The 16682-nt window shown below is 45.0% G+C and overlaps 1 protein-coding gene across 2 annotated transcripts in view; it reads right to left on the minus strand.

Moving 5' to 3' along the window:
- Nucleotides 1-16682, minus strand: part of SFMBT2 (Scm like with four mbt domains 2) — a 287695-nt gene that overhangs the window by 196222 nt on the left and 74791 nt on the right. For both annotated transcript variants that reach the window (XM_075599415.1, XM_075599414.1), the window contains exon 3: nucleotides 2170-2264. In XM_075599415.1, the coding sequence (XP_075455530.1) occupies nucleotides 2170-2264 (95 nt within the window). The remainder of the gene's footprint in view (nucleotides 1-2169; nucleotides 2265-16682) is intronic.

Raw genomic sequence — 16682 nt, forward strand, 5'->3', positions numbered from 1 at the left:
AGATAAGGTGCAGGGTAACCAGAGGGACCCCATTAGACCATTGGCTCCCAATTCCAGTCCTCAAGGACCGCTAACAGTCCAGGTTTTAAGCGTACCCTTGCTTTAGCACAGGTGGCTCAGTCAAAATGATTGGGCCACCTGTGCTAGTGAAAGGAAAACCTTAAAACCTGGACTTTGAGTGGTACTTGAGGACTGGAGTTGGGAACCACTGCATTAGACCCTATATATCATGGAAAGGATTTATTACAGTTACTTATGTCTCTGTGTGTGAGCCTTCACAGTTTAATGTCCCTTATTCTTTATCTCACTCTGTGTTATTGTATATACTATGAGCTAATATACCTGTTTTTTGGCTTTATCCTGTTTTGGTTCTTGTGGAGTCATTGTCTATATGAGTGCGGGTTACCTATTTTGATCATTTCCATATTCCTCCTACGCGTTTCGGACCCAGCTAGGACCGAAATGCGTAGGAGGAATATGTATATTCAATAAAAAAAAACTTTTCTTCAACTTCATGATTGCCCGCTACTGGGCAATTGAATTCATTCACACCCAGGATCAGACCCCTGATGGCATATGCTGCACCACAATTCTTTTGTTCTGGTGCAGTGAGTACTATAAGGAGTGTGAGCCCTAAAATACCTTTTTTGTAAGAATACAAAATAAATAACATGTAAAAGGACAGTAGGCCTACAATATTTTATTATTTTTACGGACCCCAGTTTAGTTCTCACCACAGTTTAACTTTTCCATGTATATATTTAACTATAAATACATTGTTACAGATAAAGAAGTATATTTGTTTTGGTTCCGGACAGAACATTCATTAAAACCATGACACAGAAAAAAAACTTAGTCAAATTTCAAATCTAATTTGTCTGCCTAAAAAGGTACAAAATTGCAGTCAAATACAGCGCCATTAATATTTAAATGTTCAAACTCCCATGAGACTTTTTCAGAAACTTATAGGAAATCTCTGCACATCAAAAACGTTTTTTTCATCCCAATATGAAATAATTGAATTTCTATTTAATCAAAATAACCATTTAGCCTAACGAGAAAAGGCAGCGGCTTTTTTTTTTTAAACGCTTAAACAATTAACAAATTCAACAAATATCGTTATAAAGCGTATTATATAATATACGCATAATATTAGCGTAATAAAGCATAAAAAAGCACAATCTCTGCAGTAAGTCTAATTCCTTGCGATATAAAACAGAAACACACCCCCCAAAAATTCAATCATATATTACAGAATACAGAGAACATCTACAACTCAATTCTGACAGAGATCTTCTATATCGAGTGTAACTTTTTCATACTGTGAGTAAAGATTCCAAAACAATTCATAGTTGTATAAGGACGAGAATGTGTCCATCTTCCAATTCATTGTTTGATGGGCAAAGCCAAGAGGAAAGGACCATAAATAGTCCAATAAAATATCATTGGATGATGTGTCAATGGGGTTTATAAATACAGCAATTACAAATAAAGGATAAGTATCTGTGGTCTAAATGTATCATAGGTTGAACTTGATGGACATATGTCTTTTTCAACCTCATCTACTATGTAACTATATAACCATGTAACCATGTAAAGATTTCAGGATCAGAGATATCTACAGGTCTTATGCAAACTTGCTTAATTAGAACTGCGGATTCTCTGCAAAAATGTGAACTTAGATGACTGGGAAAACCTGGCCTGCTAGTGACCATGTATATCTGTAACTGCCTAACTTAATTCTACATCACACATATCACTGCAGCAACCCAGAACACAACATGTGAGCATTTAGGATGCATACTGTATACAAAATATATCAAACGGAGCACAATTTATACACGGAATATAATGAAGATGAGCATCAAAAGGAAATAAATCATCAATGTATTTTTACAGCATTGTATATTCATATTTTTACTGCAGAAAACAATTTGTTCCATAATCCTGCCAGAAGCGTCGGGTCGTTCTGAGAGCCAAGGGGTTAAATATTAAAGAGGCGACTTCTGGAAAAGAAACTAAACAGCAGAACAGGAAAATCTTATTAACTCATTAACTTTTTCATTTGAGAAGTGCCTGCACTGCTTTATAACACTGCAACCAGGTAACTGCTTTAAAAATGCCCTTTACCTTAATCTTTAGGTGCATAAAAATGACAGTAATACATACGTGTTTAAAAGATGTGTGTGGCGCAGAACTTGCCCCCGATTCCTCCAGATATTCATCCCAATTAAAGTCTGTGTCTTCAATAGTAGAATCATCATCTGTCAAATGCAAAAAAATGGGAATCACTGGACAGCAGTCAATATTGTCAGTGCTGGTTTCATCATGTCGAAAAGCAAAAATGAGGATCAGCAGACTGTTGATCGACAGGAACATTATGAAATCCTTCTGCCATTCTCCTAATCAATCATACACAAAGAGCGTGTGAAGCTCACCACAAACTGAAAACACACTTAAAATAGTCGCATTTCAGAAAGTGATTACTATATTAATAATAATACATTCTTGTATAGCGCTGCTAGTTTTACACAGCGCTTTACAGAGACATTTTGCAGGCACAGGTCCCTGTCCCGTGGAGCTTACAATCTATGTTTTTTGGTGCCTGAGGCACAGGGAGATAAAGTGACATGCCCAATATCACAAGGAGCCGACACCGGGAATTGAACCAGGTTCCCCTGCAACAATCTCAGTGTCAGTTAGTGTCTTTACTCACTGAGCCGCTCCTTCTCCCTGAGTGAAGGTTTTGTTTACAATTTTTGCTTAGCTATTGTACAAGAATATTCACGGTGTCCCTGAAAATGACCACTAAATAAACTCATTTAAATGATGAAGTGTTTAACTATGTACTGCTGCTACTGTATGTAGATAATTTAATAAATCCATGCATAAGCTTCCTACATACTGTATTGAAACATGAAGGACTTTAGGAATCTTCTTACATAATTCTATTTAATAGTTACGTTAATTAGATATTTTAAATAATTGTGGACTCAAGAAGGAATTTATTTTTCCCCTTATGGGACAACATTGGATGATGTTTCACTGGGTTTTGAGTTATCCTTTCTCTGGATCAATATACTGTGAATACAAATATAGGATAAGTATCTGCCATCTAAATTTAAAGAGGCAATCCAAGCAGTTTAAAAAAATAAAATATTTCTGTTTTAATATAGGCAGCCTTTGATAAGCTTTATTGAAAACAAATTACTTAAACTGCCGATCAATTGGTTCTCTCGAGATCGATCAGCAAAATCCTGTTTCCCAGGGTTCGCTAAATGGCTGCCTTTCAGTTTCAAATCAATCCTTCAGTCAGTGTAACCCAGCAGCTACAATGTATCCTTATATCACTAAAGTAACCTTATCCATTGTTACAGTTTGCAGCTCAAACTGCTGGGAATAGTGGCAACAAATTATGACAAACAGGAAAGTGTTACAAAGATCTTGCACTGCTGGGGAGGTGGTCTAAAGCCTGCTATAGAAATCAAAAGATGCTCAGTATATTAAAACTCAATGCTATTTTTAATGAGTTGAATTTTAAAATAAAAAAGGTAGTAAGTATTATCGAATTCTACAGAACTGAATTATTTAGGAAAAAAAAACCCACATGTAGGATATTGTTTGAATTGCTCCTTTAACATACAGTAGGTTGAACTCGATGGACATATGTCTTTTATCAACCTCATCTACCATGTAACTATGAATATCAAATCAAACTGATTCAACTGGAAAGTCTTTAGGGGAGAGGTTTCCTTTTCAGCTTGTTTGCTGGAATCCTCGTTAGCATACGTACTGTATGATGTCAGTACAATCATGAATAGCATACATAGGGGTTGTCCCGTATTTGTCTTGAAATCCCTGTGATTGCAACATTTGCATAGTCAACAAGATTGGGGCCCTATGAAGTGAGTGTCAGGCTGAAAACTTTCCAGAGTATTTGTTCATACGTTTTTTTTAATTAATTTTTTTATATACTGTTTACCTATTATGGATTTTCATTTAAAATAGCAAGGAAAATGGGATAGGGTACAAAACAGAAAAGGGAAAAGACAGGCTGGTACAATTACTGCAGCATATCGATCGTGTGCGGTTATAAAGCCAGCACAGATCCAACTAGTTTATCTTGCCTTACACATGTACAGAAACAATGTCTGAGTCAGAGAGGCCAGACCTGAATGTAATTAATACAAGGGCGCCAGACATCGATAACTTTTGCTAGGTTCTGTTGAGAATACCAGAGTTTTCCCATAAGCATAACGCTATTCTTTCTTCCCACCATAGTTGGTGTACTGGTGTAAACTAGGGGTACTTTATAGGAACAAATCCTCCCTAAGTCTTCTGGTCAGAATGCGTATCTCACAGCAGATGCTAATGCCAATTATCGACTATGGGGACATAGTATATGGCTCGGCACCCCAAACCCACCTTAGTAAGCTTGACACCCTATACAATTCAATATGCTGTTTTGTTCTCCAATGCAACTACAACACACATCACGGCGAAATGCTCAAAGAACTAGATTGGTTATCACTCGAGTCTAGGCGCAAAGTTCACCTTTCCTGTCTCGCCTTCAAATACTTTCTGGGCAAGCTACCCGTCTATATGCACAAGCTCCTCACCCCTACCACATGCCGCACTTATCATCTGAGATCTGACTCCAAAAGACTGTTCATGGTCCCAAGGTTCAGCAAAGTATCTGTCCGCTCCTCCTCTTTCCGTGCACCACAAAACTGGAACAACCTACCAGAGACTCTCACATCCACCACCAGTTTAAGTTCTTTCAAATCTAAGACTGTCACACATTTTAATCTGGTCTGTAACTGTTACATGCGCCCACAATATATATTATCTCTAACTGTGCATGCAATGTCTTGTATACAGGCATACCCCGCTTTAAGGACACTCACTTTAAGTACACTTGCGAGTAAGTACATTTCGCTCAATAGGCAAACGGCCGCTCGCGCATGCGCCTGTCAGCACGTCCTGAACAGCAATACCGGCTCCCTACCTGTACCGAAGCTGTGCGCAAGCGGGGAGACTATAGAGCCTGTTACACATGCGTTATTCACATCACTTATGCACGTATGTGACGATTGCAGTAAAGTACATGCATCGATAAGTGGGAAAAAGGGAGTGCTTCACTTTAAGTACATTTTCACTTTACATACATGCTCCGGTCCCATTGCGTACGTTAATGCGGGGTATGCCTGTATAATATTTACACTGTTCACTTATGTAACTATGTAATTGTAACCATGTATTATTAGTCATCTTAACTCTCTGCCCAGGACATACTTGAAAACGAAAGGTAACGCTCAATGTATTACTTCCTGGTAAAACATTTTATAAATAAAATATATACAGTACATTCAGAGGAAGTTCTACCTGCGTCCAGTGCTTAGATATTGCACACTTTGTTGCAGTCAGAATATGAGAAATGAACATTTGATATCTTTTTTTAGACCATTTGAAGAAAATCAGAGGTATACATTTTACGAATGTACTGTAGCAGCAACTTTTCTAAGCCTGTTCTGCTCACTTTTAACATTTGTTACAGTACTTCATAGAGATGTAACATCTTGGAAGTTCTGAAATTGATGGCAGTTGCTGTGTAGACTAGAGGGAGAGACATAACGGAGAGTGCAAGTAATTTAAAGTAACACAAACTAACAGGTTGGTGTTCTAGTTCCCAGAGATAATTGTCTCTCAGTTAAGTGTATCTTCAGTCCTCATGTAGGAGGTTGACCCCCAAGATCTCATGATGTTTTTTTATATGGCACAGATAGGTCTAAAGTGAAAATATGCTAATATGTCTACAAACTAAAGTCCCTGTGTTTATGCTGAATCGTATGGTTGGTTCAGGAAAACAACTAGCTGAAATGTTATTGGCACCCCTCTACAGGGCCGCCAACAGCGGGGGAGAAAGGGCACTGGCGTGCGGGCCCCCTGCGCAGCCGGGCGCCACTTAATTAAATAAATGTAAAAAAAAGTTTTTAAAAAATGGCGCAGATTCCCCGCAGTCCCGGCGCGCATGCGCAGGGCTCTCTCCCCCCCCCCCACTACCCCCCCCCCCCCACCTGCTCCCAACGTGGGACGGAGGGGGAAGGACCAGCTCCTCCTGCGGCCTGCTTCCCTCCCCACTTCCCTCTGTGGCCAGCTTCCCGCGCTCCCCGTATCTCCTGTTCCCCCCCCAGCCCACCTCCCGTGCCCCCCCCGAGCCCACCTCCCACTCCCCCAAGCCCACCTCCGACGCTCGGGCAGTTGCCGCGGGGATATCGGGGGCAGGAGAGGAAAGTGTCTGGCAGCAAGCTGCACCCACCCAGTCAAGGTAAGTCATCCCACCCAGTCACTGTCTCCCAACCAGTCACGGTCACTCACCCAGTCACTGTCTCCCACCCAGTCACTGACTGTCACCCACCCAGTCACTGTCATCCAGTCACTGTCTCCCACCCAGTCACTGTCTCCCACCCACAAAGTCACTGTCACCCAGTCAGTGTCTCCCACCCAGTCACTGTCTCCTACCCACCCAGTCACTGTCTCCCACCCAGTCACTGTCTCCCACCCAGTCACTGTCTCCCACCCAGTCACTGTCTCCCACCCACCCAGTCACTGTCTCCCACCCACCCAGTCACTGTCTCCCACCCAGCCAGTCACTGTCTCCCACCCAGTCACTGTCTCCCATCCACCCAGTCACTGTCTCCCACCCAGCCAGTCATTGTCTCCCACCCAGCCAGTCACTGTCTCCCACCCAGCCAGTCACTGTCTCCCACCCAGCCAGTCACTGTCTCCCACCCAGCCAGTCACTGTCTCCCACCCAGTCACTGTCTCCCCCCACCCAGTCACTGTCTCCCACCCACCCAGTCACTGTCTCCCCACCCACCCAGTCACTGTCTCCCCACCACCCAGTCACTGTCTCCCACCCACCCAGTCACTGTCATTCACCCAGTCACTGTCTCCAACCCACCCAGTCACTGTCTCCCCACCACCCAGTCACTGTCTCCCACCCACCCAGTCACTGTCTCCCCACCACCCAGTCACTGTCTCCCACCCACCCAGTCACTGTCATTCACCCAGTCACTGTCTCCCACCCACCCAGTCACTGTCTCCAACCCACCCAGTCACTGTCTCCCACCCACCGAGTCACTGTCTCCCACCCAGTCACTGTCTCCCACCCACCCAGTCAGTGTCTCCCACGCACCCAGTCAGTGTCTCCCACCCACCCAGTCACTGCCTCCCACCCAGCCAGTCACTGTCTCCCACCCACCCAGTCTCTGTCTCCCACCCAGTCACTGTCTCCCACCCACCCAGTCACTGTCTCCCACCCACCCAGTCAGTGTCTCCCACCCACCCAGTCAGTGTCTCCCACCCACCCAGTCACTGTCTCCCACCCACCCAGTCACTGTCTCCCACCCACCCAGTCACTGTCTCCCACCCACCCAGTCACTGTCTCCCACCCAGTCACTGTCTCCCACCCAGTCACTGTCTCCCACCCACCCAGTCACTGTCTCCCACCCACCCAGTCACTGTCTCCCACCCGCCCAGTCACTGTCTCCCACCCACCCAGTCACTGTCATTCACCCAGTCACTGTCATTCACTGTCTACCAAGTCACTGTCTCCCCCCAGTCAGTGTCTCCCACCCACCCAGTCACTGTCTCCCACCCAGTCAGTGTCTCCCACCCACCCAGTCAGTGTCTCCCACCCACCCAGTCAGTGTCTCCCACCCACCCAGTCACTGTCTCCCACCCACCCAGTCAGTGTCTCCCACCCACCCAGTCAGTGTCTCCCACCCACCTAGTCACTGTCTCCCACCCACCCAGTCACTGTCTCCCACCCACCCAGTCTCTGTCTCCCACCCACCCAGTCACTGTCTCCCACCCCCCCAGTCACTGTCTCCCACCCCCCCAGTCACTGTCATTCACCCACCCAGTCACTGTCATTCACCCACCCATTCACTGTCATTCACCCACCCAGTCAGTGTCTCCCACCCACCCAGTCACTGTCTCCCTCCCACCCAGTCATTGTCTCCCACCCACCCAGTCACTGTCTCCCAAGTCACTGTCAACTTTCTTTTATTGAGTTATATAGTTAGAGGGAGGGGGGTTTAGGGAGGGAAGGGAAGGGAACGTCACTTGGTTGTACATATTGAGTTTGACAGACAGTTAGACAGTATATGTAAAATCTTTCCAGCAAAGCAACTGGCAAGCATCCAGGAAACCCCAGGGGCCTTTGTGGTCGCTATATCGACAGGAGGAGATTATCAACGGTCCCCGACCAGGGGTTTGTTATTTTAAAGTTGTTCAGGCCAATAATTTGCAACAAAGGGTTACATCTAGTATATAGGTTGCAGAATATGTGGGTAAAATGCAGAATCTATGGGTAAAATCTACTTGTGGTGCCAGTAAAAACCTTTAGAAGTTAAAGAAGCAAAAACATGTGAAATCTTGTGGTTTTTTTAAAATAAATCATCAGTTCTGTAGTATTAGTGACTGTTTTTAATGCAATTTTTCATGAGTTTTAAAGCATCCTTTGATTTCTATAGCAGGTTTAGCCCACCTCCCCAGCAGTGCCATATCTTTGCAACACTTTCCTGTTTGTGATAATTTGTTGCCAATTTTCCCGGCAGCTTGAGCTATAAACTGAAACAATAGATCATGTTACCGTAGTAATATATGAATACATTGTAGCTGCTGAGTTACACTGACTGAGGAATTGATTGAAATTGAAAAGCAGTCATTAATGTTAGGCAAACAGGATTTTCCACATTTATAACAGGAGCACCAAACGATTGCCAGCTTAGGTTAGAATATAAGTATGGGAAGGCTCCTGGCTCAGCTGATGTGTGGGGGGTAGAATGTACAAAAGGTGCATAGACAGGATAAGTATGAAAAATAATCACAAGAGGGGAAGTCTCTGTATGTTGCACTCAGATATAACGTAGGATTGGACAAGAAGAATATAAACATTCACTTTTAATACACAAAGTTAAAATGTAGTCAAATTATAGAACACAAACCTGACGGTGAATGAATATATACAGTGAAGCAAACTAGAAAAAAACTGTGTACATAAACCAAGGGCTAAGGTAAAATGTCTTAGATGTGGCGTTCATTGACGTATAGACACCAGAGCAGTATAGATAATATTGACTGGAAATAGTAACCACTAGTATTGTGGATAAAACCCACTCCTAGTATAGTGGATATAGATAACATGTGGATATAGATAAATCTCTGCTCTATTATGAACAGTGTAGAGTAGATAGGGTCTCTGTCCTCTCATCCTGAGGTATTGATATAATCCCTATTGTGAATCAAGTGGAAGGGTAGATATGTATAATACAGCTAAGCAGTATTAAAATAGATAGACTGCTAGTGTAGAAATCATTCAAGGGAGATATGAGCAGTAATTGGTCTAGCACAGGCTCTGATCTTCCATAGATTCTTAGCAGGTGTTAAATAGTACTCACCTAGCCAATCAAGAGACTAGTAATATAGTAACTAGTAATAAATAGATATATAATCAAGCTCTATCGTGTCTTATGTTTCTTCTGATCGAGCACACGTCATATGACGCTTAATTTAAGGTCACCTTTACCTTAGATAAAGTGTCATATGGCGTGAAAGGTGCATCTGGTCGCCGTTCTGATGTCACTGCGTCAGCCAGTGAACCTAAACCAAGGGCATAATACATTGTAACAGCCGCTCCGTTTGGCTGACAGGCCGACGGATTACTGGTTTCTTTTGATACTTTAGCTTAACAGTTTTTAGCTACAATATTGATACTCGCGTATACCTCGGCTCTTTGCACAGTTATCTAGGGTCCCGCTCGATCGGAAAAGACATTAGACAGGATAGAGCTTGATTATATATCTATTTAATGCTATATCAGCCTGACTCGGGGTCCTCCATACTGATGGGCTGCACGCTGCTTTGGTCTTGTTCCACGGCTATAACATTGACAAAATAATATACTGCAGAACATACTGGACTCTTGTGCTTGTGAGCCTCATTAGGATTACTACAGGCTCTATATATATATATTGTGTTAATGCAGTCTACTTCATCAGCTGCCTATGTGAGGTGTTTGGCTCTGTTCTATCCTGCATGAGATATTACATCGACTATATTACTAGTCACTGGATTGGCTAGGTGAGTACTATTGAACACCTGCTAAGAATCTATGGAAGATCAGAGCCTGTGCTAGACCAATTACTGCTCATATCTCCCTTGAATGATTTCTACACTAGCAGTCTATCTATTTTAAATACTGCTTAGCTATACTATACATATCTACCCTTCCACTTGATCCACAATAGGGATTATATCAATACCTCAGGATGAGAGGAGAGAGACCCTATCTACTCTACCCTGTTCATAATAGAGCGGAGATTTATCTATATCAGGCCTGCACAACATGCGGCCCACCTGGACTCCCTGTGCGGCCCGCGATGCCCCCCCCGCGATTCCCCCCCCCAGCCCGCTCTGCAGACACAGGAGGGAAGCATTTTGACATGCTCCCCACCCCCTCCTGAGCCCGCTCTGCCGACACATTGAAGGAGCACTAGCATCGTGATGCCCTCCCTCCCCCTGAGCTCGCTCTGCCAATTAAGGAAGGAGCGCCAGCAGTTTGATGCGATCCCCTGTAGGCAGAGAGGAGAGAAGGGACAGAGCTGAGGCCAGTCTGACTGCAGAGGGTGGGGGCGGGGTCTGACTGCAGAGGGTGGGGGAGGGGTCTGACTGCAGAGGGTGGGGGAGGGGTCTGACTGCAGAGGGTGGGGGAGGGGTCTGACTGCAGAGGGTGGGGGCGGGGTCTGACTGCAGAGGGTGGGGGCGGGGTCTGACTGTAGAGGGTGGGGGCGGGGTCTGACTGCAGAGGGTGGGGGCGGGGTTAGTGACAGTGGAGCCTGTTAGTGAGAGCAGGAAGTGAGGTGCCTGCTGCCACGGCCCAAGATGGCTCCCCCTCCCTCCAGCCATGCTCCACAGTGAAAGGTAGGACACCCCCCTCCCCCCTGCCGCTGCTCCTCAGAGCTAGTGTCAGTGTGGCTGTGGCAGTGTGGCAGTGGCAGAGTGTCAGTGTGGCTGTGGCAGTGTGGCTGTGGCAGTGTGGCAGTGGCAGTGTGGCAGTGTGGCAGTGTGGCAGTGGCAGAGTGTCAGTGTGGCTGTGGCAGTGACAGTGGCAGAGTGTCAGTGTCAGTGGGGTGATGTGAGGTGAGGTGCAAGGGGAGAGTGATGTGAGGTGGGGTGCAGGGGGGGGGGAGGTGAGGTGCGGGAGGTGAGGTGCAGGGGAGTGAGTGAGGTGAGGTGCAGGGGGGAGGTGTAGTGGGGTGATGTGAGGTGAGGTGCGGGGGGGAGGTGAGGTGCAGGGGGGGAGGTGTAGTGGGGTGATGTGAGGTGCAGGGGGGTGATGTGAGGTGAGATGCATGGGGGAGAGTGATGTGAGGTGAGGTGCAGGGGGGAGGTGCAGAGGGGGTGAGGTGCAGAGGGGTGGGATGTGTGTGATCTGCAGGGGGGTATTGTGTGTTATGTGGAGGGGGAGTATTGTTTATGGGTGAGGGGGAGAGATGGGGGTGTGAGTCTCGCAAAGGTTGCTGAGGGGTGCAGGGGGAGATATATGAAGATGATGAGTGCTGGGGGAGATATGAAGATGATGAGGGGTGCTAGGAGAGATAAGAGGATGATGGGGTGCTGGAGCAGATATATGAGGATGATGAGGGGAGCTGGGAGAGATTGATGAGGGCTGCTGGAGGAGATATGAGGATGAGGATGATGATGATAGGTGCTGGGGGAGATATGATGATGATGATGATTGATGATGATGATGATGATGATTTTACCCGTGCGGCCCGAATCTGTTTTTCTTGGAGCAGTTCGGCCCTTCTCGCTTTACAAGTTGTACAGGCCTGATCTATATCCACATGTAGGCTTGATCCACTATACTAGGAGTGGGTTTTATCCACAATACTAGTGGTTACTACTTCCAGTCAATATTATCTATACTGCTCTGGTGTCTATATGTCAATGAACACCACATCTAAGACATTTTACCTTAGCCCTTGGTTTACGTACACAGTTTTTATGTAGTTTGCTTCACTGTATATATTCATTCACCGTCTGAGTGAATTACGTGAGTGCAACATACAGAGACTTTCCCTCCTGTGATTAATTTTAGGTAAGAATGTAGAATTATACACTGGCACATGCTTTACATATACAAATAAGAAAAAAATGGGGAATGTAGTATTGCTGCTTTAAGAAGACCTTGGAGCATAAACACATACAACAAAGTACTTTTACTAGAAGGGAAATTACTAAAAGGGAAGATGCCTGGAACGCAGCCAAAACCAGTAATTATTGCCGGTAACTAAAGATATTCCCTGTAATATGCGTGGATGGAATCAACTGAAGCCTAAACATAACTGCTAACTCCCTGCAACAGGCATGAAAAGAACCTACTTGAGTCTAAACTTCACAGCCTATCACCTGTACCAGCCCAGGAAGGAACACGATGGAGTTTAAATATAGCAGCCTGGGCAGCACTCTGGATACTGTATGTACAAAAGGACAAAAATAGAAAAAAACGGTGAGATTGAAAATAGGTGCCCAGGAAACGGTCTTTCTTTGCCCTTTTTCAAGCCCCCATGGTCTTGGTTCGATGTGTCGCTAGTTACAAGTGGCTCCATATCTCCAGCTACTCATCTGGCCTCATACGTGTGTAGATATCTATATGCACTACTGTTATTTTCAACAACGCTGATTTTGCACGTTTGAGTATGTCAACGTGTCTGGATAAGTGATATGTAAACTCTGTAAACTTCGTTCTGTGTTTATTTTTGCTGCATATTTTATTTTTGTTTTCCCTTGGTATATGTTTTTGAATTTGTGAATATGCTTATTTCTTATGTCGGAGTCTAAACTTCACCACCTATCCTGCACCAGCCGAGGAACTAACATGCCGGAGTCTAACCTTCACCGTCTCTCCCCTGTACCAGCCGAGGAACTAACATGCCGGAGTCTAACCTTCACCGTCTCTCCCCTGTACCAGCCGAGGAACTAACATGCCGGAGTCTAACCTTCACCGTCTCTCCCCTGTACCAGCCGAGGAACTAACATGCCGGAGTCTAACCTTCACCGTCTCTCCCCTGCACCAGCCGAGGAACTAACATGCCGGAGTCTAACCTTCACCGTCTCTCCCCTGTACCAGCCGAGGAACTAACATGCTGGAGTCTAACCTTCACCGTCTCTCCCCTGTACCAGCCGAGGAACTAACATGCCGGAGTCTAACCTTCACCGTCTCTCCCCTGCACCAGCCGAGGAACTAACAAGCCGGAGTCTAACCTTCACCGTCTCTCCCCTGTACCAGCCGAGGAACTAACATGCTGGAGTCTAACCTTCACCGTCTCTCCCCTGTACCAGCCAAGGAACTAACAAGCCAGAGTCTAACCTTCACCGTCTCTCCCCTGTACCAGCCGAGGAACTAACATGCCGGAGTCTAACCTTCACCATCCCTCCCCTGTACCAGCCGAGGAACTAACATGCCGGAGTCTAACCTTCACCGTCTCTCCCCTGTACCAGCCGAGGAACTAACATGCCGGAGTCTAACCTTCACCGTCTCTCCCCTGTACCAGCCGAGGAACTAACATGCCGGAGTCTAACCTTCACCATCCCTCCCCTGTACCAGCCGAGGAACTAACATGCCGGAGTCTAACCTTCACCGTCTCTCCCCTGTACCAGCCGAGGAACTAACATGCCGGAGTCTAACCTTCACCGTCTCTCCCCTGCACCAGCCGAGGAACTAACATGCCGGAGTCTAACCTTCACCGTCTCTCCCCTGTACCAGCCGAGGAACTAACAAGCCAGAGTCTAACCTTCACCGTCTCTCCCCTGTACCAGCCGAGGAACTAACATGCCGGAGTCTAACCTTCACCGTCTCTCCCCTGTACCAGCCGAGGAACTAACATGCCGGAGTCTAACCTTCACCGTCTCTCCCCTGTACCAGCCAAGGAACTAACAAGCCAGAGTCTAACCTTCACCATCTCTCCCCTCTACCAGCCGAGGAACTAACATGCCGGAGTCTAAACTTCACCACCTATCCTGCACCAGCCAAGGAACTAACATGCCGGAGTCTAACCTTCACCATCTCTCCCCTGAACCAGCCGAGGAACTAACATGCCGGAGTCTAACCTTCACCGTCTCTCCCCTGTACCAGCCGAGGAACTAACATGTCTGAGTCTAACCTTCACCATCTATCTAATTAAATCCGCAGTTCAAGATATATCCTACATGCGTTTTTTTTTAATAAATCAGTTCTGTACTATAAGAAAACACTTGTAGCATTTTTTTTTTTTTTAAATATATGTTTTAAAGACATTTTTAATGTTTCTAATGTAGGAAACATTTCCAGAGTGACAGCCCCTTCGCCTTCTGATAGGCTCTGGCTCTTGAGCCCCGCCCTCTCTCTAGCAGTGCACCAATTGTATCTATTAACTGCCCAGTCAATCATATTCCAGGAACTACATTGCCCAGAATGCTGTGCAAGAACTGAGCAAGCGATTGATTACAGGAGAACGGATCAATCTGCAGCTTAGCTAATCACGTGTCAGTGTGCAGATTTGTATTGATGCACAGATTGAATGGGAAAAAAAAATATATATTTTTTTTTAAAAAGCAGCAGCTTGAACTGCAGCTTTAACATTCACCATCTATCCTCTGTACCAGGCCTGGGAAGAACCTGAACTAAACCAGTCGTACCAGCTATGGAAAGAATCCCCTGGAGCCTAAACCGCACTGTATATTCCCCTGTGCAAAGATCTGACATCCACAGGCACAGCCAAGCTGTACCAGTTCTTAACTAAAGGGAGATATAATTGTCAGCTATAATGACACGATGCTGGCTCGTACTTCTCAGCTTGAAGCAGGGAAATAGATTTGCCTGATAAGGGATGATCTTGACTGGTAGAACTGATTTTATACATTGAGAAAACACTTAGAAAGTGCTGAACGACTGCGTATAAAAGCAGTTTGCGTAGGCGTACCCTTGTACGAGGAGGTATATTTAATATTTTAAAAATGTATTGTTGAAAACGAATTTAACTATTGCTAGTTGTGTGATAAGAAAGTAAGATACTGCTGCTCACTGATTGAGCCACCTATGCTGAAGCAGGGATATCCTGAAAACCTGACCTGTGTGTGACCCTTGAGGACTGGAGTTGCCCACCCCTGTATCAGGGGCTATTGCTATATTTGAATGTTCTTTTTTTTTAATAAAACCATACAGTAGTTAACCCTTCCTTGGTACGGCATAAGCAAACTAGATGACTGCTGTATACAGAGTGTGATTCCTAAGCGTATAACTGAAGAGGTTAATGTAACAGTATGTTTGTAATGTGTCCTTACTGAAATCATATTTGGTCAGTCAATAAGATAACTCCATGTTTACCGACAACCCTGCTTATGGTAAAACATCAGTTAGGTTAAGGTTCTTATCATTGCCTGACATCTCAGTAGAGAGCAAATCTAAAACTGTTGAAAAGACACAAAGGCTGCAGACGCAACTATAGTGACTTCCCTCACAAGGTCAAACTATTGTTATATTTTATTTTCACTTTGCACTGTGTTTATTTTGTAGCACTGTATGTGGGACCAGGTTTTAGCTGCGCACTGATCACCTTTTTCGTAGCTAAAACTGTTGACACTGTTCAAACCAGTATCATCTGTGATTTTGCATTTCTTTCAAATACCTTAGCCACACATTATATACGTTATGGGGGGTAAAACAGGGACCAAACTCCTCCACCGTACAGTGAACAGCAAACAAAAATATCACTTGTAAGCACATTCATATGTCTCAGACAGGCCTGCAGCTCTGCTTTTCCCCATTATCTCTTAGCATATAGTGCTTCCACTGCAGCCAAGGATTCTGGGTAATGACATGCAAATGAGCATGATCCTATCTCCTACGGTGTTCGCAGTGTCCATGCTGCCACTAGGTGACATAATCAGACAGCAAGGCCTGTGTCATTCCTGCTATGCAGATGACACTCAACTCTACTTTTCCTTTTCACCAATCAACTAAGGACCCATTATCACTCTTCAATAGATGTTTATCTGAGATCCTAGAGAGCGTGAGTGCCAGTTGGTTGAGGTTGAATCCTGATAAGACAGATGTGCTCGTGGTGGAGGCTCACCCTTGGAAGACTGCAGCTAGGTCACACACTGGCCTACAGCTTGGGGGCTCCCAGCTGCTAAACGCTGCACATGTGCGGAATCTCAGTGTTGTCCTTGACTGTGACTTGACCCTTAAACATCAGGTATCAGCCGTGATCAAATCTTCATTCTTCCACCTAAAGAACATAGCCAGGAATACGCAATTGATCCCCCCACACAGGATCTTACTACTTACTATAGAACAGGAAGGATTTTCACATATAAATGATTTTCTGAGCGAATATATCAAACTACTTTGGTCTTTCCTAGATTCCTGTCTAAAGTCTTAATAACGTTAATGAGCAAAGTAGGTGGACAGAGGAATAAAAAGGGGAGGGCGGAAGCAAAAGGACGGAATGTAAGGAATTTGTAGTACATTTAACATGCAATAATTTGACCCACTTTTCATATCATTGTAACAGGGCAATTTATAACCGAATTTGTGGCGGCAAAATTCATGCCTTTGTATCCTCACGCCT

The sequence above is a fragment of the Ascaphus truei genome, chromosome 5 (genome assembly GCF_040206685.1).
Source record: "Ascaphus truei isolate aAscTru1 chromosome 5, aAscTru1.hap1, whole genome shotgun sequence".
NCBI classification, from domain to species: domain Eukaryota; kingdom Metazoa; phylum Chordata; class Amphibia; order Anura; family Ascaphidae; genus Ascaphus; species Ascaphus truei.